A 27,161-nucleotide genomic window follows, 5' to 3' on the forward strand; every position below is an offset into this window, starting at 1 on the left:
AAGGGAAAGTGAGAATAAGAGAAGTTAAGAAAGACAACAGAATCAACAGAGCAGTAAACTCAAGAAGGGATCATACAGTATGGTCAAGTGAAATAGGGATTTATAGGAAGGGTTAGGGGAGTAACAAATTAAAACTATTATATATGAATGCACAAAGCATAAGAAATAAGGTTTGAGGCTCAGTTGGAAATTGGCAGGTACAATGTAGTGGAGATAACTGAGACGTGGCTTCAAGTGGACAGGGCCTGGGAAATGAATATTCAAGGTTTTACATGCTATTGAAAGGACAGACTGACTGGCAGAGGTGGTGGGGTGGCCCTGTTGGTAAGGAATGATATTCATTCCCTTGCAAGAGGGCACATAGAATCAGGAGATGTAGAGGTAGTATAGATAGAGCTGAGAAATTCTAAGGGTAGAAAGTCCCTAATGGGAGTTATCTACAGGACCCCAAACAGTAGTCTGGATGTAGGGTGCAAGTTGCATAAGGACTTGAAATTGCTCTGTCACAAAGGTTACAGGGAGATTTAAACATGCAGGAAGACTGGAAGAATCAGGATGGTACTGAACCCCAAGAAAGGGAGTTTGTGGAATGCCTCCAAGAGGGATTCTTAGAACAGGTTGTACTGAAACCTACCAGGGAGAAGGCAATTCTGGATCTGGTGTTGTGCAACGAATCGGATTTGATCAGAAACCTCAAAGTAAAGGACTTATTAGAAGGTAGTGACCATAATATTCTGGATTAGTGGTACTGGAAGAGCACAGCAGTTCAGGCAACATCCAAGGAGCAGTGAAATCGACATTTCGAGCAAAAGCCCTTCATCAGGAATAAAGGCAGTGAGCCTGAAGCGTGGAGAGATAAGCTAGAGGAGGGTGGGGGTGGAGAGAAAGTAGCATAGAGTACAATGGGAGAGTGGGGGAGGGGATGAAGGTGATAGGTCGGGGGGGAGGGTGGAGTGAATAGGTGGAAAAGGAGATAGGCAGGTAGGACAAGTCTGGACAAGTCATGGGGACAGTTACTGAGCTGGAAGTTTGGAACTAGGGTGAGGTGGGGGAAGGGGAAATGAGGAAACTGTTGAAGTCCACATTGATGCTATGATAAGTTTTAATCTGCAATTTGAGAGGGAAAAGGGAGAATAAGAAGTGTTAGTATTGCAGTTGGACAAGGGGAACTATGGAGCTATAAGGGAGGACCTGGCCAAAGTTCAATACCCTCGCAGGGATGGCAGTGGAACAACAATGGCAGGTATTTCTGGATATAATGCAGAAGGTGCTGGATCAGTTCATTCCATAGACAAAGAAAGATCCTAAAGGGAGGCAGGGGAGGCCGTGGCAGCCGTGGCTGATGAGGGAAATCAAGGACTGTATAAAGATAAAAGGGAAGAAGTATAACATAGCAAAAATGAGCAGGAAGCCAGAGGACTGGGAAACTTTCAAAGAGCAACAGAGGATAACTAAAAAGGCAATACATGGAGAAAAATGAGTTACGAAGGCAAACTGGTCAAAAATATAAAGGAGGATATAAAAGCTTTTTTAGGTATGTGAAAAGAAATAAAATGGTTAAGACTAAAATTGGGCTCTTGAAGACAGAAACAGGTGTATTTATTATGGGGAACAAGGAAATGGCAGAGGAGTTGAATAGGTATTTTGGATCTGTCTTCGCTGAGGAAGACACAAGCAATCTCCCAGATGTAATAGTGGCTGAAGGACCTAGGGTAATGGATGAGCTGAAGGGAATTTATATTAGGCAGGAAATGTTATTGGATAGACTGTTAGGTCTGAAGGCTGATAAGTCCTCATGACCTGATGGTCTGCATCCCACGGTATTTATGGAGGTGGCCCTAGAAATTGTGGATGCATTGGTAATCATTTTCCAATGTCCTATAGATTCAGAATCATTTCCTGTGGATTAGAAGGTGGCTAATGTCGTCCCACTTTTCAAGAAAGGAGGGAGAGAGAAAACAGGGAATTATAGACCAGAGAGCCTGACATCAGTAGTGGGAAAGATGCAAGAGTCAATTATAAAAGATGAGATTACGACTCATTTGGATAAAAGTAACAGGATAGGTCAGAGTCAGCATGGGTTTACGAAGGGGAAATTGTGCTTGACTAATCTGGAATTTGTTGAGGATGTAACTATGAAGTCAGACATGGGAGACCCAGTGGATATAGTGTACGTGGACTTTCAGAAAACCTTTGATAAAGTCCCACATAGGAGATTCGTGAGCAAAATTAGGGCACATGATATTGGAGGCAAAATACTGACTTGGATTGAAAATTAGCTGGCTGACAGCAAAGTAGTGATAAACGGGTGTCTTTCGGAATGACAGCCGGTGACTAGTGGGGTGCCACAAGGTTCGGTGCTGGGACCGCAGCTGTTTACAACATACATCAATGATATAGATGAAGGCATTAAAAGTAATATAAGCAAATTTGCTGATGACACAAAGCTGGGTGGCAGGGTGAAATATGAGGAGGATGTTATGAAAATACAGGGTGACCTGCACAGGCTAGGTGAGTGGACGGATGCATGGCAGATGCAGTTTAATGTGGATAAATGTGTGGTTATCCACGTGGTGGCAAGAACAGGAAGGCAGATTACTATCTAAATAGAGTCAAGTTAGGTAAAGGGGAAGTACAACGGGATCTAGGTGTTCTTGTACATCAGTCAATGAAAGCAAGCATGCAGGTACAGCAGGCAGTGAAGAAAGCTAATGGCATGCTCACCTTCATAACAAGAGGAATTGAGTATAGGAGCATAGCGGTCCTTCTGCAGCTGTACAGGGCCCTGGTGAGACTGCATCTGGAGTATTGTTTGCAATTTTGGTCTCCAAATTTGAGGAAGGACATTCTGGCTATTGATAAACATTCACATGGTCAATTCCCAGAATGGCAGGATGATCATATGTTGATAGATTGGAGCGACTGGGCTTGTATACACTTGAGTTTAGAAGGATGAGAGGGGACCTGATTGAGATGTATAAGATTATTAAAGGATTGGACACTCTGGAGGCAGGAAGCATGTTTGCACTGATGGATGAATCCAGAACCAGAGGACACAGTTTAAGAATAAGGGGTAGGCCATTTAGAACAGAGTTGAGGAAAAACTTCTTCACCCAGAGAATGGTAGATATATGGAACGCTCTGCGCCAGAAGACAGTGGAGGCTACGTCTCTGGATACTTTCAAGAAAGAGATGGAAAGAGCTCTTAAAGATGGTGGAATCAAAGGTCATGGGGATAAGGCAGGAACAGGATACTGATTGTGCATGATCGCCATGATCATAATGAATGGTGGTTCTGGATCAAAAGGCCAAATAGCCTACTCCTCCACCTATTGTCTATTGTCTGTTGTCTATTGTGAGCAGGTAGCCCTTGCATCTGGGATTACTGGCCAAGCGGTAAAAGATGAAGTCACCATGGTTCCATTCTTATGGAGATGACTGGTGGTAAATTTAAACTGAGGGTTGCCACACCTCAGGTGAGGTTGGGAAGGTGAAACCTTCAAGATGACCTCAGCAAGTCACCTCTACCAGAAGTAGGGATACTACCACTATGCCACAAGATCCTATGTCAAAGAATAATAAATTGGAGGGGGATTTAGGGGTGGCTGTGGGGTGAAATTAACCATCAGTTAAAATTGTGGGGCAGGGTGAGGAAATTGACAGTCAGCTAAAGTTCATAGGAAATTGGATTGATTTAGTTATGCATTGCAAAATGTGCACTAAAGAACTGTGGAATATTGGGAGCGTGTACCAGGAACAACAATAACAGGTTTAGCTAAATTTCTATATATGTGCACTGAGCAATGTGAGAGAGACGGCACTGAGGAATTTGTATTTGCCAGTGACACTGCTTTCAAATAGGATTTTGCTTGGATATGTTGCTTGGTACACTCGCTGCTTCTGATTGAAATCAGAGAATGTGGGACATCATATAGCATTGGTACCAACGTCATAGCTAGGAAAAGGGATGAGGACCTGAAAAGTGAATATAGGGAGTTAGATTGGAAGCTAAAAGGCAGGATGAGCAGGATAATAATCTCAGGATTGCTACCGGTGCCACAGGCGAGTAAGGCTAGTAACAGAGAGCTAGTGCAGCTGGACATGTGGCTGCAGGGCTGATATAGGAGTGAGGGCTTCAGATATGTGGGATGCCTTCCGGGGAAGGTGGGACCTGTACAAGGAGGATGGATAGCACCTGAACAGGAGGGGTGTCAATATCCTGAGTGGGAAGTTTGCTAGAGCTCTTTGGGAGGGTTAAAACTATTTGGCAGGGGGATGGTTACTGAAGCCACGGATCAGAGGATGGGGTAGCTGGTGGACAGTAGATACAGCATGCAAAGAGTCTTTGAAGAAGGATAGACAGTTGAGAGGGCAAAGTTGCAATCAGTGTGATGGGTAGACATGTGTCTACCTTAACATAAGAGTCAGAAATAAGGGTGATGAACTTAGAGAATGAATCAATACTTGGAGTTACGATGTTGTGGCCATTACAGGGACTTGGATATCAGGGGGCAGGAATGGTTGTTGGATGTTCCAGGGTTTAGATGTTTCAAAAAGAATAGAGAGGGGAGGGTAAAAGAGGTGAGGAGTAGCATTGCTAATCAGAGATAGTATTACAGCTGCAGAAAGGGAGGCCGTCGAGAAGAATTTGTCTACAGAGTCAGTATGGGTGGAAGTCAGGAACAGGAAAGGAGCAGTCGCTTTATTGTGAGTTTTCTCCCTAATAGCGACAGAGACTTAGAGGAGCAGATTGGATGGCAAGTTTTGGAAAGGTGCAGAAGTAAGAGTTGTTGTCATATTAGGGAAGACTTCAACTTCCCTAATATTGATTGGAACCTCCTTAGTGCAAATAGTTTGGATGGAGCTGATTTTGTCAGATGTGTCCAGGAAGGATTTCTGACTCAATATGTAGATAGGCCAACTAGAGGGGAAGCCATACAGAATTTGGTGCTTGGCAATGAACCAGGTCAGGTGTAGGATCTCTTGGTGGGAGAGCATTTTTAGATTAGATTCCCTACAGTGTGGAAACAGACTCTTCTGCCCAACAAGTTCAAACTGACCCTCCAAAGAGCAACCCACCCAGACCCATTCCTCTACATTTACCCCTGACTAATGCACCTAACACTATGGACAGTTAGGATGACCAATTCACCTGACCTGCACATCTTTGGACTGTAGGAGGAAATCAGAGCACCCGGAGGAAACCCAAGCACCTGAAGAAAACCCACACAGACACAGGGAGAATGTGCAAATTCCACACAGACAGTTGCCTGAGGTGGGAATCTGAACCCCGGTCTCTGGCACTGTGAAGCAGCAGTGATAACCACTGAGCCACTGTGCTGCCCATTTTGGTGATAGCCATCACAACTCCCTGACTTTTACTATAGTCATGGAGAGGGATAGGAGCAGACGGTTGGGAAAAATATTTAACTGGAGGAGAAGGAATTACAATGTTATTTGGCAGGAACTGTGGAGCATAAATTAGGAACAGATATTCTCAGGGAAATGCACAAACAAAAATGTGAAGGTTGTTTAGGGAGCATTTGTTGTGAGTGCTGAGACAAGGCAGGGATGGTAGGGTGAAAGAACCTTGGATGACAAGAGATATGAAGCATCTAGTCAAGAAGAAGAAGGAATTTTACTTAAGGTTGAGGAAGCAAGGATCACACAGGGCTCTAAAGGCTTACAACGTAGCCTGGAAGGAACTGAAGAATGGACTTAGGAGAGTTAGACGGGTGCATGAAAAGGCCTTGGCAGGAAGGATCCAAGGTGCTCTACACTTACATGAGGAACAACAGGATGGCCAGAGCAAGGATTGAGCCGATCAGGGATAGTGGAGGGAACTTGTGCCTGGAGTCAGAGGAGTCAGGGAGGTTCTTATGGAACATTTTGCTTCAGTATTCACTAGTGAGACGGACCTTGTCGCTTATGAGGACAGCATGAAACAGGCTGATATGCTTGAGCAGGTTGATGTTAAGAAGGAAGATGTGCTGGAAAGTTTGTAAATCATGAGGATAGATAAGTCCCCTGGGCCAGATGGGTCATACTCTAGGTTACAATAGGTAGTGAGAGAAAAGAATGCTGCACCTTTGGTGATGATCTTTGTGTCCTCACTGTCCACTGGAGTTATACCAGATGATTGGAAGGTGGCAAATGTTATTCCCTTGTTCAAGAAAGTCTTATGTCCATGGTGGGCAAATTACTGGAGAAGATTCTGAGAGACAGGATTTAAGATTATTTGGAAAAGCATAATTTGTGTAGAGATAATTAGCATGGCTTTGTGAGGGGCAGGTCACAAGCCTTATTGAATTCTTTAAGGATGTGACAAAACATTGATGTGACATTGATGAACATAGAGCATTGGATGTGGTGTACAGAGGAACCTCAATTATCCGAATGACACGGTGGGGGGGCAAGTATTTTGTTCAGATAATCAAATGTTTGGATAATCCAATGCCAGATAATTGAAGTTCCTCTGCATATAGATTTTAGCAAGGTGTCTGATAATGTTCCCCATGATAATCTTATTCAGAAAGTAAGGAGGCATAGGATAGAGGGAAATCTGGTTGTCTGGATACAGAATTGGCTGACCCAAAGAAAACAGAGGATGGTAGCAGATGGAAAGTCTTCAGGCTGGAACTCAGTGACCAGTGTTGTTCTGCAAGAATCTGTTATGGAACTTCTGCTTTTTGTGATTTTTATAAATGACTTGGATGAAGAAGTGGAAGGGTGGGCTACTAGGTTTTCAAATGACACAAAGGTTGGTGGAGTTGTGGATAGTATGGAGGGCTGTTGTAGGTTGCAACGGGACATTGACAGGATACAGAACTGTGCTGAGGACTGGCACGTTGACTTCAACTTGCAAAAGTGTTAAGTGAATAATTTTGCAAGGTCAAATGTAAATGCAGATTATAGGGTTAAAGACAGTATTCTTGGCAGTGTGGAGGAACAGAGGGATCTTGGGGTCCATGCCCATAGATCCCTCAGTTGCCACCCAAGTTGATAGGGTTGTTAAGGAGGCATATGGTGTGTCAACTTTCATTAGCAGGGGGATTAACTTTAAGAACCGTGTAGCTCCAAAAAGCACTGGTCAGACCACACTTGGAATATTGCGTTCAAATATGGTCGCCTCATTATAGGAAGAATGTGGAGAGTGTGCAGAGGAAATTTACCTGAATGCTGCCTGAGCTGGAGGGCATCTCTTCTGAAGGAAGCTTGAGGGAGCTAGGGCTTTTCTCATTGGAGCAAAGAAGGATGAGAGGTGTCTTGATAGAGGTATACAAGATGTTGAGAGGGATAAGGTAAAAACAATGACTGCAGATGCTGGAAAGCAAATACTGGATTAGTGGTGCTGGAAGAGCACAGCAGTTCAGGCAGCATCCAACAAGCAACGAAATCGACGTTTCGGGCAAAAGCCCTTCATCAGGAATAAAGGCAGTGAGCCTGAAGCATGGAGAGATAAGCTAGAGGAGGGTGGGGGTGGGGAGAAAGTAGCATATAGTACAATGGGTGAGTGGGGGAGGAGATGAAGATGATAGGTCAAGGAGGAGAGGGTAGAGTGGATAGGTGGAAAAGGAGATAGGCAGGTTCGACAAGTCCGGACCAGTCAAGGAGAGTGTGCTGAGCTGGAAGTTTGAAACTAGGATGAGGTGGGGGAAGGGGAAATGAGGAAGCTGTTGAAGTCCACATTGATGCCCTGGGGTTGAAGTGTTCCGAGGCGGAAGATGAGACGTTCTTCCTCCAGGCGTCTGGTGGTGAGGGAGCGGTGGTGAAGGAGGCCCAGGACCTCCATGTCCTCGGCAGAGTGGGAGGGGGAGTTGAAATGTTGGGCCACGGGGCGGTTTGGTTGATTGGTGTGGGTGTCTCGGAGATGTTCCCTAAAGCGCTCTGCTAAGAGGCGCCCAGTCTCCCCAATGTAGAGGAGACCACATCGGGAGCAACGGATGCAATAAATTATATTAGTGGATGTGCAGGTAAAACTTTGATAGATGTGGAAGGCTCCTTTAGGGCCTTGGATAGAGGTGAGGGAGGAGGTGTGGGCACAGGTTTTACAGTTCCTGCGGTGGCAGGGGAAAGTGCCAGAATGGGAGGGTGGGTGGTAGGGGGGTGTGGACCTGACCAGGTAGTCGCGGAGGGAACGGTCTTTGCGGAAGGCGAAAGGCGGAACGCGGAGGGAACGGTCTTTGCGGACCCACCAACTCCCATAGCTACCTGGATTACACCTCTTCCCACCCTATCTCTTGCAAAAATGCCATCCCATATTCCCAATTTCTCCGCCTCCGCCGTATCTGCTCCCAGGAGGACCAGTTCAACAATAGAACACACCAGATGGCCTCCTTCTTTAGAGACCGCAATTTCCCTTCCCACGTGGTTAAAGATGCCCTCCAACGCACTCTTGTCCACATCCCGCACCTTTGCCCTCAAACCCCACCCCTCCAACCGTAACAAGGACAGAACGCCCCTGGTGCTCACCTTCCACCCTACAAACCTTCGCATCAACCAAATCATCCACCGACATTTCCGCCACCTCCAAAAAGACCCCACCACCAGGGATATATTTCCCTCCCCACCCCTTTCCGCCTTCCGCAAAGACCGTTCCCTCCGCGACTACCTGGTCAGGTCCACACCCCCCTACCACCCACCCTCCCATCCTGGCACTTTCCCCTGCCACCGCAGGAACTGTAAAACCTGTGCCCATACCTCCTCCCTCACCTCTATCCAAGGCCCTAAAGGAGCCTTCCACATCCATCAAAGTTTTACCTGCACATCCACTAATATTATTTATTGTATCCGTTGCTCCCGATGTGGTCTCCCCTACATTGGGGAGACTGGGCGCCTCTTAGCAGAGCGCTTTAGGGAACATCTCCGAGACACCCACACCAATCAACCAAACCGCCCCGTGGCCCAACAATTCAACTCCCCCTCCCACTCTGCCGAGGACATGGAGGTCCTGGGCCTCCTTCACCGCCACTCCCTCACCACCAGACGCCTGGAGGAAGAACGCCTCATCTTCCCCCTGAGAACACTTCAACCCCAGGGCATCAATGTGGACTTCAACAGCTTCCTCATTTCCCCTTCCCCCACCTCATCCTAGTTTCAAACTTCCAGCTCAGCACACTCTCCTTGACTGGTCCGGACTTGTCGAACCTGCCTATCTCCTTTTCCACCTATCCACTCCACCCTCTCCTCCTTGACCTATCACCTTCATCTCCTCCCCCACTCACCCATTGTATTCTATGCTACTCTCTCCCCACCCCCACCCTCCTCTAGCTTATCTCTCCACGCTTCAGACTCACTGCCTTTATTCCTGATGAAGGGCTTTTCCCGAAACGTCGATTTCGCTGCTCGTTGGATGCTGCCTGAACTGTTGAGAGGGATAAGTAGAGTGGGTAGCCAGAGACTTTTTCCCAGGGCTGAAAGCCCTTCAGCAGCACTTCTTCATCAGGTTTTGCCCGAAACATCGATTTCCCTGCTCCTCGGATACTGCCTGATCTGCTGTGCTTTTCCAGCAACACTCTAATCTAGACTCTGATCTCCAGCATCTGCAGTCCTCACGTTCGCCTCTCTGAATTAGTAAATCCAGTGACAATACCATCATGTCACACTCTGATTCACTTCCCTTCCTTTTTATTTACACAGTGCCCACTTTCTCATTACCTTTCAGGTTGTTTTTCTCCACTAGATGTCTCCTAGCAATGCCAACACACTGCTTCTGTTCCCATGGCGACCTTTGTGTTTACTCTTCTTCCTTTGTTGATGAAGTAATCTCCTGCCTGGACGTCTGTGTTTATCATATCCCCCCAGTGTTCCCAAGCCCTTCCCTGAAAGTGCTGACTCTGGTTTGCAAACAACTCTGTAGACAGGTCAGCATCTTTGACCCAGTGTCCTCTCTTCACTTCATGATCCTGAATGGTAATTGCTTGCATCTAAACTAGAAACATCTCAGCCCTGATGTCTGACAGGGGCCCTTGATGCTTGATGATAATATGTCCCTCTGTCAGCTCATATAGTGACTGTAACGAGGTCAGGTGGGTGGACCTCATAGAATATGAGTTCCCTGACTTGCGCTGACAGATATAAACAGGAGTGTTTTTAACTTAATCCCTACCCTTCCCTTCACTTTTCTGATCACACAGCATTGCCCTTTGATGTGAAGGACATCGCTTGTCACTGGCCACTCGGGTGTTTTCTTTCTTCCTGGGGGTGGAAATTGAATAAAGATTTGCACACTTGTTGTCTTTCACCTGCACACACACCTGCACACACATAACATAGGTGCTGGGGAAAATACAAGCACTATCTCAGTTAGGCAGTAGTGTGGGGGGGGAAAAAGAAATGAAAAATAAACCAAAAATAAAAATAAATAAACAGGAGTGTCAGAGGTTCTGTCCACTCTGACAGCTGGCTGTTAGGTAGCTGGACCAGTGTCAAAGACTCTCCACATATCAATAAAGGGAAATCAGCCTCTGTGGAGTTATTTCAGCCCAGATGCATGAAACCCCCTTACAACACTCAAAAACAGCTGATGTTAACATTGCGATGCAGGCTCAGATAAACAATGAGTGGGTAAAGTGGGTGATGGCATAAGAGTATCATTGCTAAACAATTTATCCAGAGAGCCAGGTAATAGTCTGAGAATGCAGGTTCAAATCCTGCGCTGGCAGATGGTGGAATTAAGAACCCAGCAATGACCATGAAACCATCGTCAATTGTCAGGGAAACCCATCTGGTCCCAGGAAGGAAATTGCCATCCTTACCCATACTGGCCTGCAAGAGACCTCAGACCCACAACAAAGTGGTTGACTCTTGATTGCCCTCAGGGCAATTAGGGATGGGCAATAAATGCTGGCCTGGCCAACGAAACCAGAATCCTGTGAACGATTTAAAAAGATAAACTGAATTAAGAGATAACAAGTACCAAGAAGGTTTGAAAAGGCTGCAAATCCTCTCTGAGAGAGGGAATACAGAGCAGTGAATTAATAAAGATTTTCCACTTTATTAAAGGATTTAACGTGGGGGCAGGGGGAACCAGAATAAATATCAGATAGTCATGAGTAAGTGCAACAGGAAATTCAAGAGAAACACCTTCACTCAATGAGCAGTGAGAATATGGAACGTACTTCCATGGCTGTAGTTGGGGGGAATAGAGTAGGTACATTTCAGAGGAAGCTGGAAACATGTGTGAGGGAGGAGGGAAGAGGAGCAAGTGATGATGAGGTGGGACACAAGTTTTTTTTTTCTCTCTTCATTCACAGGGTGAGGGCATCACTGGCTTGACCAACCTTTATTGCCCAGCCCTAATTGCCCTAGAGGGCAATTGAGGGTCAATCACTTTGCTGTGGGTCTGGAGTCACAATGTAGACCAGACCAGGTAAGGACGACAATTTCCTTCCCTAAAGGGCATTAGTGAACCAGATGGGTTTTTCCAACAATCAATTCATGGTCTTTTTTTAGATTCTTTAATTCCAGATATTTGTTGAATTCAAATTTCACATCTGCCATGGCAGGATTTGAACCGGTCCCCAGAATATTAGCTGGGTTAATAATCCTCAGTGATAAAACCGCTAGGCAGTCACCACCTAACGTGGCTTTGGGATAACTAACGTTGGTGAGGACGGGTTGCACTGACCAGCCTGTTGTGGTGCAGTAATTCAATGAAACACAGTAGCTGATGAGGGGAATTTTAACCCTCAGGTACCAGTGGTGTTGAATCAGGTCAGATGTTCCAATATTTTATGTTAGATACCCGACCTCAAACCATCCCCAAACCCCAGGACTAATGCAGCAGGACAAGATCAATACAGAAACCCAGGATGTATGTTTGTACTTTAAATATTTTTACAAGGTTCACCTTCCTTATGGCTGTAACTCTGGCTGAACTTGGGATACCTGAAGCCCAGGGAGAGATGGAGGTGGAGACCATAGTGTGGTCTCATCTTCCGGGAGAAGAGCAGATGGGCCAGTGGCCAAGAAGTGGGAGATGGAGTGTAATTTAGATAAATGTGAGGTGCTGCATTTTGGAAATGCAAATCAGGGCAGGACTTACCCACTTAATGGTAAGGTCCTGGGAAGCATTGCTGAACATAGAGACCTTGGAGTGCAGGTTCATAGCTCCTTGAAAGTAGAGTCACAGAGAGATAGGATAGTGCAGAAAGCATTTGGGAATGTGGTGGCAGTGGGCAAGGTGGGATCTGCAGTGGGAGAGGGGGGGTTGAGGTGAGGATCCAAAACCTTGACCCAGGGCCAGGGATCAGCAAAACCTGGCCTGTCAACACCCGCTCCCAATCCTGGGGCAACAGGGACTGGATGGACCATACAGATGGCTTCAGCAATTTTAATCAAACAGTTCAAGCACTCTACAATGTGTGTGCAGGGCAAGTGGGAATTGAATCCAGTAATGCTGGCCCAGAGGTAGGGACGCATCCACTGTGTCACCTTCGTCCACACCCCAGGCCCTGTTATGACATGGTCTGTGTTCAGCATAGCCAATCCACTTTCTCCAATTTCTGGTCCCCATTAGTAGCTTTTCTTTCTTCCTGGTTTACCATTATCCATCCGTCTGTCTGCTCGCTGCTGTTTTCCCCCTCTCTTGGCTCTGTTTCTACTTAAATTGCCCAGAGTTTCCATGGATTTGCAGGTTGGGTAGATTGGCTATGGGAAATGCAGGGTTACAGGGATGGGATTTGTGTGGGTGGAATGATCTTCAGAGGGCTGGTGTGGACTCAATGGGACAAATGGCCTGCTTCCACACTATAGCGATTCTATGACTCAATTACTGATCCTTTCACACCCCCCATGTCTTCAAGTGTATATCTCATATTTCCCAAGCTATTATCAGTTCTGAAGAAAGGTCACTGGACTCGAGACATTAACTCTCTTTTTCACTCCACAGATGCTGCCAGATCTGCTGAGTTTCTCCAGCAGCTTCTGTTTGTGTTTCATTCAGCATTGGATTAAAATACAGCCCCTCAGCATGAATTGTCTTTCATTATTCAAAAAAATGAACCAGCAACAGTGGTGTGTGGAAGATCATTCATTTTCACACAACATTCAGAAGCTATGAGAAATTATCCTTGTGACGAAACACAGTGGAAGACAAAACATCACAATCTGATTTAATCTGAAACATGCTCCGAAAACAATCTTCAAATGACAGATCATTGAATCGTACAGCAGAGAAGGGAACACTTTAGAGCTCATCGCACCTTCCTGTCCCCTCTCCAACGGTCCTTCCCAATAGTCTTGTTGATTGTCCCTTTCTAGTTAGAGTTCCATCTTGTTTTAAACATTACCACTGAATCCAGATCATAACTTGTGTTAAAAACAAATACCTTCACTCCTTCATTGCTTTTTCTATTGTCAATTATTCATGAATTATCTGTTGTTAAAATGAGTAAAATGACTTTTTGTTTTCAGAACTGAAAGTTTGGAATCACACAAAGATGACACTATGTTGAGACCTTTAAGTCAAAGTTCTATCCGGCTTGATATCAAGTGATGAAATCAGTTTTGTTTTTTTCCCAAAGGTTGAGAAAGTGTTGTTCTTGTCCATGTCACTGGCCGTGAAGGACTGCAGTTTACTCAGCTTCAGTGGGGCACTGCCAGGTATGTAGACATTCAGCTTGTACCCAGGGGGCTGGTCAGGGTAAGGGTACTGAGGTCCATACCTTGGTATCCATCCATGAACATCAGCTTCTGGCAATGGGGCTAGCCCATTGGTTTCTGCATTTAAGAAAGAAAATAAATCAATTAAAAGAATCCCACAAACATATGTGCGAATATTGGAAAAGATATGTTTCGCTTCACCTCGCCATACCCCTGAGTGCATAACGGCCACTGAAGGAATTAACTTTACACTGAGGGTGGTCGGTGCCTATAACGTGTTGCCAGCAGAGGTAGTAGAGGCAGGCACGGTAGATCACTTAAGATGCATCAGGACAGATGCATGAGTACGTGGGGAGCAGGGGAATAGAGAAGCTTAGGAATTGAGCGACAGGTTTAGACAGTGGATTTGGATCGGCCCAGGCTTGGAGGGCCAAAGGACCTGTTCCTGGGCAGTAAATTTTCTTTGTTCTTTGTTCTATGAAGTGTAGTCATTGGTGTAATATGAGAAACATGGCAGCCAGGTGTACATTCAGAATGAGGCACTACCAGATAATCTGTTGTAGCAGTATTAGTTGAGGAATTCATGTTGGCCAAGACACCAGGGGGTACACCCCCATTCTTCTTCAAAATGGGACCTTGAGATCTCGTCTGACCCACCAAGGGGGTAGACCTCTGCCAAACATCTCAACACAAGGCTGGTGTCTCCAACAATCCAGGCACTGGACTGACAGCAGATAGCTTTGCAGGAAATTTGAACACATGAACTTTGACTCTTGGGGAAAAGCAATTAAGAATGTGTAACATTAGTCAAAACAACACAAGTTATGGACTCTTACAATGCAAGTTACAACATTTAAGACATTTTTATATTTACACTAAATGTGCCACAGCATATAAGGCTCTGCCTCAAGTGCTGGGAAATGGGATTAGAATAGATGGGTCTTGACGCAAACCACAGACACAATGGGTCAAAGGCCCATAACCTGTGACTCCCATAACCTGTGACTAAAGCATTGAACATGATGAATTTAAACATGAGGAGGTCATTTGGCCCAGCATACTCATGCTAGCACCCTGAAAGAGCTGCAGGGTAAACCAGAGCAGAATATTTTCAATTGTTAATTCAGCCTAAATGACTAAATTTATTGTAAGTGCATCAGGTAATGACCACCTCCAATTAGAGATAACCAAATGACCTCCCATTATTATTCAATGGCATTACCATCACTGAACCCCCCTCCCTGCTATTAACATCCTAGGGGGATTACCATTGACCAGAAGCTCAACTCGACAAAAAAACACAGTGGCTACAAGAGTAGGTCAGAAGCTAGGACTACAGCAGAGAATAACTTAACTCCTGACTCCCCAAATCCTGTCCAGCATTAACAAGGCACAGTCAGGGATGTGATAGAATACCTCCCTCTTGCCTGGATCGATGCGGCTCCAACAACACTCATGAAGTTTGAAACCATCCATGACATAGCAGCCCACTTGATTGGCATCACATCCACAAGTATCCACTCCCTCCACCAGCAGCAGTGGTGTATAATATCTGCAAGAAGCACTGCAGAAATTCACCAAATATCCTTAGACAGCACCTTCCAAACCCACAACCACTTCCATCTACAAGGACAAGGGCAGTAGATACATAGGAACATCCACACAAACAAGCTTACCACTAAGCTACTCATCATCCTGACTTGGAAATATATCACCATTCCTGATCCATTGCTGCATCAAATCCCTCTCTAAGGACATTGTTTGTCGACCTACAGCACATGGACTGTAGTGGTTCAAGTAGGCAGCTCACCATCCCCTTCTCAAGGGCAAACTAGGATAAGCAATAAATGCAGGCCAGCCAGTGATAACATATCCCTTGTTTGCATTATTAAAAAAGAACAGAAGATAGGAAAAGTTTCTTCTCACTGAGTTGTGCAGTCACAGAATTCACCTCCAAAGTTTGGGTTGGATGCAGAAACTGTCAACATTTGAAATTAGTTGCAGAAGTGGATAAAGGAAAAAAATTTGAAAAGATAGGGCAACAGGGATTAGAAGTGCTCCCTTCCTTAATGGGTAAACAGCGACGCCAACTGGTCGCACCACAAAGCGTCTTGCTGGGAAATCTGTTCATTTTTCAACATGACACTTTTCCATATGCAGTACGCAATGGAATCCACGGCGGGGCACTGGTGAGCACTGGAGTCAATTCAAAACATGTAATATCTAATACTGGTCTCTTGATGGTGCTGTTGGATCATGTGGGAAACTCAAAACTTTGACATTTTTCTAACTGCTATTTGTCTATAAAGTTTTCACCTGTCACTGGAACAAGGTTTGGACTATTTTACTCGGTCACTTTACTGGGTTAGGAGAAAGTGAGGACTGCAGATGCTGGAGATCAGAGCTGAAAAATGTGTTGCAGGAAAAGCGCAGCAGGTCAGGCAGCATCCAAGGAGCAGGAGAATCGACATTTCGGGCATAAGCCCTTCTTCAGGAATGAGAAGGGTGTGCCAAGCAGGCTAAGATAAAAGGTAGGGAGGAGGGACTTGGGGGAGGGGCGTTGGGAATGCGATAGGTGGAAGGAGGTTAAGGTGAGGGTGATAGGCCAGAGACGGGGTGGGGGCGGAGAGGTCAGGAAGAAGATTGCAAGTCAAGAAGGCGGTGCTGAGCCCAAAGGTTGGGACTGAGATAAGGTGTGGGGAGGGGAAATGAGGAAGCTGGAGAAATCTGCATTCATCCCTTGTGGTTGGAGGGTTCCTAGGCGGAAGATGAGGCGCTCTTCCCCCAGGTGTTGTGTTGCCATGGTCTGGCGATGGATGAGGCCAAGGACCTGCATGTCCTTGGTGGAGTGGGAGGGGAGTTAAAGTGTTCAGCCACAGGGCGGTTGGGTTGGTTGGTGCGGGTGTCCCAGAGGTGTTCTCTGAAATGTTCCGTAAGTAGGCGGCCTGTCTCCCCAAGGTAGAGGAGGCCACATTGGGTGCAGAGGATGCAGTAAATGATGTGTGTAGAGGTGCAGGTGAATTTGTGACGGATATGGAAGGATCCCTTGTGGCCTTGGAGGGAAGTGAGGGGGAGATGTGGGCGCAAGGTTTATATATTTCCCTCCCCTCCCCTATCAGCATTCCGGAAAGACCACTCCCTCCGCGACTCCCTCGTCAGGTCCACACCCCCCACCAACCCAACCTCCACTCCCGGCACCTTCCCCTGCAACCACAAGAAATACAAAACTTGCGCCTACTCCTCCCCCCTCACTTCACTCCAAGGCCCCAAGGGATCCTTCCATATCCGTCACAAACTCACCTGCACCTCCACACACATGATTTACTGCATCCACTGCACCCGATGTGGCCTCCTCTACACTGGGGAGACAGGCCGCCTACTTGCGGAACATTTCAGAGAACACCTCTGGGACACCCGCACCAACCAACCCAACCGCCCTGTGGCTGAACACTTTAACTCCCCCTCCCACTCCACCAAGGACATGCAGGTCCTTGGCCTCATCCATCGCCAGACCATGGCAACACGACGCCTGGAGGAAGAGCACCTCATCTTCTGCCTAGGAACCCTCCAACCACAAGGGATGAATGCAGATTTCTCCAGCTTCCTCTTTTCCCCTCCCCCCACCTTATCTCAGTCCCAACCCTCGGACTCAGCACCGCCTTCTTGACCTGCAATCTTCTTCCTGACCTCTCCGCCCCCACCCCGTCTCTGGCCTATCACCCTCACCTTAACCTCCTTCCACCTATCGCATTCCCAATGCCCCTCCCCCAAGTCCCTCCTCCCTACCTTTTATCTTAGCCTGCTTGGCACACCCTCCTCATTCCTGAAGAAGGGCTTATGCCCGAAATGTTGATTCTCCTGCTCCTTGGATGCTGCCTGACCTGCTGCGCTTTTCCAGCAACACACTTCACTGGGTTAGAGAAGTCTAACCTGAATGTGGAAAGCAGAAATGCAGAAACTGAGCAAAAGTTCAACAAAAGGAATGATTTAAAAACAGGGGAATATTTTAGTCATTTTCAGACCAAATATTCCAACAACAAAGGCAGTGATGAAGTTGAGTCCAACATCCTCCAAGAAAGATTCAAGCTGTTGACTGAGTATTATTAGTTCTCCACTGGTGTTATAGATGCAATGGTGTGACATTCACATATAATGCATTAACCCCCTGGTTACTGATGTACCAAGACACATTGTGACTGTGTCTGGAATTATGTGCCCCAGCACTCACTTCCCCCCATTTCTGGTGGTCTTGACTTCAACTGGCTGGGCGCCAAACTTTACACTACCTGCTTTAAAATTTCCTTTTACCATCTACCTCGAGAATTTCCTTAGAACCATCTCTTTGTCAACAGATCAGAGATAATTATTCTCAGGAGTGCACTGGGGTGAATTAAATTTCAGATATACTGCAGGTACACAAATGCTGTGGGTGATAGGTATGTCACGGTTATGTCATTGCACAGATAACAGTTGGGTTTATCAGTTAAAATCCCACAATGGCAAAGTGTTACCAACTGAGTGCAATAAAGTTCTGGGCTGGCACCAGTTGCTAAAATGTACCATTCTTACAAAGAGGGGTGTGAGGACCTTCATGTGGAGCTTAACAATCAGCATGGAACTGTTAGGCCGAACAGCCTGTTTTTTATTCCTGATGAAGGGCTTTTGCCCGAAACGTTGATTTCGCTGCTCGTTGGATGCTGCCTGAACTGCTGTGCTCTTCCAGCACCACTAATCCAGTATTTGATTTTCAGCATCTGCAGTCATTGTTTTTACCAGTTGCTAAAAGACCAGGAAGGCTGCTGTTGGATTAAGAAACCATAGCAGGTTCTGAATTATCCTTCAGGAAAGGAAGTTTGCAACCCTGACCTGACTTCATTTGGAGTCAACCATTGCATGGTTGACTCCAAATGATCTTGGCAGATAAAAACAAACTTTCCACTGGTGCATGAATTCTGGAACAAAATTAAAAATTAGCTTAAGAGACAAAATAACTCCAGCTCGGAAACAGGCTGTTCGGCCTAACAGTTCCATGCTGATTGTTAAGCTCCACATGAAGGTCCTCACACCCCTCTTTGTAAGAATGGTACATTTTAGGATACATTTTAGCTTGCTTGAAACTAATTTGTTAAACAAAATGGTGTCAGGGCAGAGTGTGGTTAGCTTGGACAGGACCAAGCGTAAACAAAGAAACTACTGTGAACAGCAAGATAACGAGTGCATGTGACCAAAGGCTTGTCCCAACATGTCCCAGCAGTAACTGAATTGGGGCAGTTGCACATGAAACTGCAGGAAACACTCTTTTAAAAAAAAGGTATAAAATGCTTTGGTTTGTGTAATCACACAGGAGAGCGCTTGCAGCACTGCCTAGTGTGTAAGCACACACTTGGGATTGCTGGGCTCCCCCGCCACATGGTGAGAAGCAATCAATGAAGGATCTCTAATGCTTCAATTTATTTTACTTGTTCTATTGTTATTAGTAGGAAAGCCAAGCAAGCTTAAACATCTTCATTGCACCCCATCATGGGGCCCGCACAGACACCATTGGTGAACCTGGCTTGAGACTCGTGATGACAGTGAGGGTAAACCAGACATTTACTTTTCATTTTGTTTCTGTTGCTTTAACTTCAGATTTTGTTTTAGTTCCAAATGTTGTATTGTAACTCTGTACACTTTTCATTGTACTCCTGTACTCGGGTACACATCAATAAAACCCAATCTAATAAACTCCAATGCTTGTTCCCTTATTTGTTTAGTTGGCCTCCCTTTAAATTCCTCCCAAACATCCCCTTGATATCAGTTTCACATTCTTACAACTCTCCAGATTAAGACATTTGCTAGACAATATTGTTACTGGATTTATCAGTGACTAATTCAGATCTAACCACCACAGCAGGTGGTTTACTGACTGTATTTAACCAGCCCGTGCTTCCAAAATTCAGAACATACAGTCCAGCACTAGATGTGGTTCTGCCACTGGATATCCTTTACTCAAAAATCTTGACTGTGCTAAGAATTACAGTCGGAATCCATAAAAGATGAACAATCAGACTCAAGTGCATTGTATTTGTATATTCTTTTAGCTACTTATATTCACACACACAACCCTGCTCTACTGAGGCAAAAGGGATTTGAGAAAACATTGCACTTTTTTCATTGAGGAAAGATTATAGAAACATCCAACTCCATGCTGCATTCACATAGAAACACAGAAAGTAGGAGCAAGTGTAGGCCATTCAGCCCTTTGAGCCTCCCATGCCATTCAATATGATCATCCACCTCAGGAAATTACTCCTGTTTCTGTCCCATACCCATTGATCCCTTTATCCCTAATAGCTATGTCTGCATTCTCTTGGTGAAGACGTTCCTCCTCATCTCTGAGGCCTGAACCTTATTCTCAAGGGGTATAATGTCACTGGGTTAGTAATCTAGAAGCCCATTGGTTCAAATTCCACTGTGGCGGGTCGAGGAACTTTGAATCCAATAAAAGTATGAAATAACAATGTTAATCTAATATGTGGACTATGTAAATACTGTTATTTTAGTAAAATGCCTTCTGGTTCAGTAATGCCATTTAGGGAAGGAAATCTGCCAGCCATCTCTGATCTGGCCTACATGTGACTCCAGACCCACAGCAATGTTGTTAACTCTTAACTGCCCTCTGCTGGCCTAGCCAGTGATACAGACATCCCATGAACAAATAAAAGGAATAATTCCTCAGTGTTCATATCATTCTAACATACAAACATAGGCTTACTACACTACAAGTGAAATTCATTCAGCCCATCATGTTGGTGCCAACCAAAGACCCACATTGAATTTAACTTACTACATTCCAGCTCACAGTCTCTGGACCTGCAAAGAACAAAAGCATCTATTTCAATAAATGGCGGAAGAGTAGGATGTTCAGAGGATTATAGGGATCTTGGTTTGCTTGTCCACAGATTGCTGAAGGCAGTAAGGTAGGTTAGTAAGCTAGTTAAGAAGCTGGAGAGGGTTCAGAAGAGATTTGCCAGATATGGAGGTTTTGAGTTATAAAGAAAGGCTGGAAAGACTGGGACTTAGTCACTGTGGCGTAGGAGGTTAAGAAGTGATCTGGTAGAAGTTTCTAAGATAATGAGAGGAATCGATTACACATTTAAAAGACATTTGGATGGATACATGAACAGGAAAGATTTGGAGGGATATGGTCCAGGAGAAGACAGGTGGGGCTAGTTTAGTTTGGGATTATGTTCAGCTTGGGCTGGTTGGACCGAAGGGTCTGTTTCCGTGCTGTATAGCTTTGTGACTCTATTTGCCTTTACCAGTTGTGGTGTGGATTATAAGAGCAAGGAGATAGTATTGCAGCTGTACAGGACTATGGTTAGGTGCCAGCTGGAATACTGTGTTCATTTCCAGTCTCTGTACTGTAGGAAGGTTGTGATTGCACTGGAGAGATACTGGGAGATTTTCCAGGATGCTGTCTGGGATGGAGAGACTGAATAAGCTCGGGATGTTTTCTTTGGAACAGAGAAGACTGAGGGAGTGACCTGATAGAGGTGTGTAAAAATTTGAGGGGCATGGACTGAGTAGATAGAAAGCAATTGTTCCTCTTCGTTGAAGGGTCAGTTAACAATTTTAAAGTGAAAGGCAGGTGGTTCAGAGGAGATTTCAGGAAAAACCTTTTTCTAGCCAGAAGGTTTTGGGGACTGTGACCTGTACAAGAAGAATGGATTGCACCTAAATTGGAAGTGGACTAATATACTGGCAGGGAAATTTGCTAGAACTGCTTGGGAGGATTTAAACTAGTCAGGTGGTGGGGGGTGGGGGGGAGGGGTGGGACCCAGGGAGATAGTGAGGAAAGAGATCGATCTAAGACGGGTACAGCTGAGAACAGAAGTGAGTCAAACAGTCAGGGCAGGCAGGGAAAGGTAGGACTAATAAATTAAACTGCATTTATTTCAATGCAAGGGGCCTAACAGGGAAGGCAGATGAACTCAGGGCATGGTTAGGAACATGGGACTGGGATATCATAGCAATTACGGAAACATGGCTCAGGGATAGGCAGGACTGGCAGCTTAATGTTCCAGGATACAAATGCTGCAGGAAGGATAGAAAGGGAGGCAAGAGAGGAGAGGGAGTGGCATTTTTGATAAGGGATAGCATTACAGCTGTGCTGAGGGAGGATACTCCCGGAAATACATCCAGGGAAGTTATTTGGGTGGAACTGAGAAATAAGAAAGGGATGATCACCTTATTGGGATTGTATTATAGACCCCCCAATAGTCAGAGGGAAATTGAGAAACAAACTTGTAGGGAGATCTCAGCTATCTGTAAGAATAATAGGGTATAAAAAGTTAAAAATCACACAACACCAGGTTATAGTCCAACAGGTTTAATTGGAAGTACACTAGCTTTCGGAGCGACGCTCCTTCATCAGGTGATCAGGTGTGCTTCCAATTAAAACTGTTGGACTTTAACCTGGTGTTGTGTGATTTTTAACTTTGTACACCCCAGTCCAACACCGGCATCTCCGAATCAATAATAGGGTAGTTATAGTAGGGGATTTTAACTTTCCAAACATTGACTGGGACTGCCATAGTGTTAAAGGTTTAGATGGAGAGGAATTTCGTAAGTGTGTACAAGACAATTTTCTGATTCAGTATGTGGATGTACCTACTAGAGAAGGTGCAACACTTGACCTACTCTTGGGAAATAAGGCAGGGCAGGTGACTGAGGTGTCGGTGGGGGAGCACTTTGGGGCCAGCGACTATAATTCTATTCGTTTTAAAATAGTAAAGGAAAAGGATAAAAGTTGAAGTCCTAAACTGGAGAAAGGCCAATTTTGACAGTATTAGGCAAGAACTTTCAAACGCTGATTGGAGGCAGGTGTTCGCAGGTAAAGGGACAGCTGGAAAATGGGAAGCCTTCAGAAATGAGATAACAAGAATCAAGAGAAAGTATATTCCTGTCAGGGTGAAAGGGAAGGCTGGTAGGTATAGGGAACACTGGATGACGAAATAAATTGAGGGTTTGGTTAAGATAAAGAAGGAAGCATATGTCAGGTATAGACAGGAGAGATCGAGTGAATCCTTAGAAGAGTATAAAGGATGTAGAAGTATACTTAAGTGGGAAATCAGGAAGGCAAAACAGGGACATGAGATAGCTTTGGCAAATCGAATTAAGGAGAATTCAAAGGGTTTTTACAAATATGTTAAGGACGAATGGGTAACTAGGGAGAGAATTGGGACCCTCAAAGATCAGCAAGGCGGCCTTTGTGTGGAGCCACAAAAAATGGGGGAGATGCTAAATGAATATTTTGCATCAGTATTTATTGTGGAAAAGGATATGGAAGATATAGGCTGTAGAGAAATAGATGGTGACATCTTGCAAAATGTTCAGATTACAGACGAGGAAGTGCTGGATGTCTTGAAATGGTTAAAGGTGGATAAATCCCCAGGACCTGATCGGGTGTATCCGAGAACTCTGTGGGAAGCTAGAGAAGTGACTGCTGGGCCTCTTACTGAGATATTTGTATCATCGATAGTCACAGAGGAGGTGCCAGAAGACTGGAGGTTGGCAAAGTATTGCCACTGTTTAAGAAGGGCGGTAAAGACAAGCCAGGGAACAATAGACCAGTGAGCCTGATCTCGGTGGTGGCCAAGTTGTTGGAGGGAATCCTGAGGGACAGGATGTACATATATTTGGAAGTGCAAGGAATGATTCGGGATAGTCAACATGGCTTTGTGTGTGGGAAATCATGTCTAATAAACTTGGTTGAGTTTTTTTAAAGAAGTAACAAAGAGGATTGATGAGGGCAGAGCAGTAGATGTGATCTATATGAACTTCAGTAAGGCGTTCGACAAGGTTCCCATGGGAGACTGATTAGCAACGTTAAATCTCATGGAAGTGAGGGAGAACTAGCCATTTGGATACAGAACTGGCTCAAAGGTAGAAGACAGAGAGAGTGGTGGTGGAGGGTTGTATTTCAGACTGGAGGCCTGTGACCAGTGGAGTGCCACAAGGATCGGTGCTGGGTCCTCTACTTTTTGTCATTTACATAAATGATTTGGATGTGAGCATAAGAGGCACAGTTAGTAAGTTTGCAGATGACCCCAAAATTGGAGGTGTAGTCGACAGCAAAGAGGGTTACCTCAGATTACAGCAGGATCTTGACCAGATGGACCAATGGGCTGAGAAGTGGCGGATGGAGTTTAATTCAGATAAATTCGAGGTGCTGCATTTTGGGAAAGCAAATCTTAGCAGGACTTATACACTTAATGGTAAGGTCCTAGGGAGTGTTGCTGAACAAAGAGACCTTGGAGTGCAAGTTCACGGCTCCTTGAAAGTGGAGTCGCAGGTAGATAGGATAGTGAAGAAGGTGTTTGGTATGCTTTCCTTGGTTGGTCAGAGTATTGAGTACAGGAGTTGGGAGGTCATGTTGTGGCTGTGCAGGACATTGGTAAGGCCACTGTTGGAATATTGCATGCAATTCTGGTCTCCTTCCTATCAGAAAGATGTTGTGAAACTTGAAAGGGTTCAGAAAAGATTTACAAGAATGTTGCCAGGGTTGGAGGATTTGAGCTACAGGGAGAGGCTGAACAGGCTGGGCTGTTTTCCCTGGGGCGTCGGAGGCTGAGGGGTGACCTTATAGAGATTTACAAAATTATGAGGGGCATGGATAGGACAAATAGACAAAGTCTTTTCCCTGGGGTGGGGGAGTCTAGAACTAGAGGGCATAGGTTTAGGGTGAGAGGGGAAAGATATAAAAGAGACCTAAGGGGCAACTTTTTCATGCAGAGGGTAGTATGTGTATGGAATGAGCTGCCAGAGGATGTGGTGGAGGCTGGTACAATTAAGAGGCATTTGGTTGGGTACATGAATAGGAAGGGTTTGGAGGGATATGGGCCGGGTGCTAACAGGTGGGACGAGATTGGGTTGGGATATCTGGTCGGCATGATGGATTGGACTGAAGGGTCTGTTTCCATGCTGTACATCTCTATGACTCTATGACTGGACTGCACTGGGAGAGTAGTGAGGCAGTAAACATCACAGCCTTTAAAAAGCACTTGTATGAGCCACTTGAAATATCATAACATTCAAAGCTTTGGGCCAAGTGCTGGAAAGTGGGACTCAGGTCGATTTAGTCATTTTTTTGTTTGTGCAGTCTGAGTGGGCCAAAGGGCCTTTTCTGTACTGTACGACTCTATCCACTTCTGTGCACGGGAGAATAGCAGTTGCATTGTCAATAAATGCTAACACCTTTAAATGTGATAGGGGTCCCTATTTCACCCTCCAGATTGTCAATTTCAAACTCGCAATTCCCTCCGAGTGAAAAACAACTCCTCCAGAAATCCCCTGTGACCTTCCTGCCAACTCCCCTAACCAATGCCCACCCATTGGACACCACTGGATATCACTGGATAGTGAAATTGCTACCTTCTATGCACTCTCTTGCAGTTTTGCAGAACTTAATGAGACCTCCCTGGTAGCCTCTGTGTCCCAGAGCAAACCATCCTCATCCATCCATCCATGGCAATACCCTCAGAAACCTTTACTGTACCCTCTCCAGCATGATCATAATCCTTCCTATAATGCAAGGAGTGGCACTGTTTGCAGTAATCTAACTGTGGCCTAACAAACGTCTTATAAAGTTTCAGGAAGATTCAACAACAACCCCTCCTCTCTATCCCTGCACTCTTATGTTGGTGAATAAAGATAAGTCCTTCATCCCCGGAACCATTCTTGTAAACATTCTCCTGACCCCCTCCAATGCCAACACATCCTTCCTTAGATACAGGATCCCAAACTGCTCACAGTATTCCAAATGCAGTCTAACCAGAGCCTCATACAGCCTCAGCAGTACATCTCTGCTCTTGTATTCTAGCCCTCTTGAAGTGAATGCCAACATTGTATTTGACCTTCTTAACTGTCACCTGAACCTGCAAGCTAACCTTAAGAGAATCCTGAACTAGGACTCCTAAATCATTTTGTGCTTCAGATTTCCAAAGCATTTTCACACCTTAGTCTACACCTCTATTTTCCTGCCAAAGTGTGTAACCTCACACTTTCCTACATTGTATACCATCTGACACTCCATTGCCCACTCTCCTAGCCTGTCCAAAGTCACCTGAAGCCTCCCCACTTCCTCAAAACTATCTGTCCCTCCACCTATCTTTGAGTCATGAGTCTGTGTTTATTTCCCATCCTAAATGTCCTGGAGAGGGTGGTATTAAGCTGCTGTGTTGAATTACTGCAGTCCGCCTATACTGTTACAGAAAGCAAGTTAAAAAATTTTAACCCAGTGACACTGAAGGATTGGAGATAATATTACAGTGGCTCAGTGGATCGCACTGCTGCTTCACAGCACCAGGGACTGGGGTTTGATTCCACCCTCGGGCGACTGTCTATGTGGAGTTTGCACATTCCCCCTGTGTCTGTGTGGGTTTCCTCCGAGTGTTCTGGTTTCCTCCCACAGTCCAGAGATGTGCAGGTTAGGTGAATTGGCCATGCTAAATTGCCCATAGTGTTCGGGGATGTGTAGGTTACGTGCATTGGTCAGGGGTTAAATGTAGGGGAATGGGTCTGGGTGAGTTACTCTTTGGAGGGTCGGTGTGGACCTGTTGAGCTGAAGGGTCTGTTTCCGCACTGTAGGGATTCTGTGATTGCCGATGCTGGTATTCCCATGCATCTGTTATCCTTGTCTGCAGTTTAAGGGTCAGGGGTTTGGAAGGTGCTATTGAAAGAGCCTTGGTGATTTTTGGCAGTGCATCTTGTAGATGGGCACTGCTGCGGTGATGGAAGGATGAGATTTTTTAGGTGCTGGATGTGGTGTCAATCAAGCACTTTAACATGGATAACGTTAAGCTTCTTGAGTGTTGTCGGCGATGCATTCATCCAGGCAACTGGGGAGTATTCCATCACACCCCTGGCTTGTGCCTTATAGATAGTGGAAAGGCTTTGGGGAGTCAGGAGGGGAGTTACATGCTGTTGAAGTCCTGACTCCTGTGTTTATATGGCTAGGTTCTGGATTAGTATTGCTGGAAGAGCACAGCAGTTCAGGCAGCATCCAAGGAGCAGCGAAATCGACGTTTCGGGCAAAAGCCCTTCATCTATTCCTGATGAAGGGCTTTTGCCCGAAACGTCGATTTCACTGCTCCTTGGATGCTGCCTGAACTGCTGTGCTCTTCCAGCACCACTAATCCAGAATCTGGTTTCCAGCATCTGCAGTCATTGTTTTTACCTCGTTGATTTTAACCCTACTGCGAATCCTCTTGCAAGGATGCCTGTTTATATGGCTAGTCCAGTCCAGGTTCTGGTCAACAGTAACATCCAGTATGTTGGGTATCAGGGATTCAGTGATGGTAATGCCATTGAATGTCAAGGGGTGATGGTTAAAGTGTCTCTTGTTGGAGATGGTCATATGCCTGATATTTTCGTCTGCAAACATTTCTGGCCACCCATCTGCCCAAACCTGAATGTTGTCCAGGTATGATGTTGATGTCCACGTACTCCTGAATCTGAGAAGTAGTGAAGGGTACTGATCATTGTGAAATCATTGGCAAACAAACATCCTCATG

At 45.4% G+C, this 27,161-nt stretch overlaps 1 protein-coding gene across 3 annotated transcripts in view; it reads right to left on the minus strand.

Annotated features, from left to right (window-relative positions):
* Positions 1-13,018: 13,018 nt before the first annotated feature.
* LOC140491858 (protocadherin-10-like) overlaps positions 13,019-27,161 on the minus strand; it is a 41,493-nt gene continuing 27,350 nt past the window's right edge. Inside the window, exon 4 of one of the 3 annotated variants that reach the window (XM_072590271.1) lies at positions 13,019-13,722. In XM_072590271.1, coding sequence (XP_072446372.1) covers positions 13,463-13,722 — 260 coding nt within the window. In that variant the 3' untranslated portion in view covers positions 13,019-13,462. The remainder of the gene's footprint in view (positions 13,723-27,161) is intronic. The other 2 variants (XM_072590272.1, XM_072590273.1) reach the window with 2 other exon arrangements.

The sequence above is a fragment of the Chiloscyllium punctatum genome, chromosome 20 (assembly GCF_047496795.1).
Source record: "Chiloscyllium punctatum isolate Juve2018m chromosome 20, sChiPun1.3, whole genome shotgun sequence".
Classification (NCBI taxonomy): domain Eukaryota; kingdom Metazoa; phylum Chordata; class Chondrichthyes; order Orectolobiformes; family Hemiscylliidae; genus Chiloscyllium; species Chiloscyllium punctatum.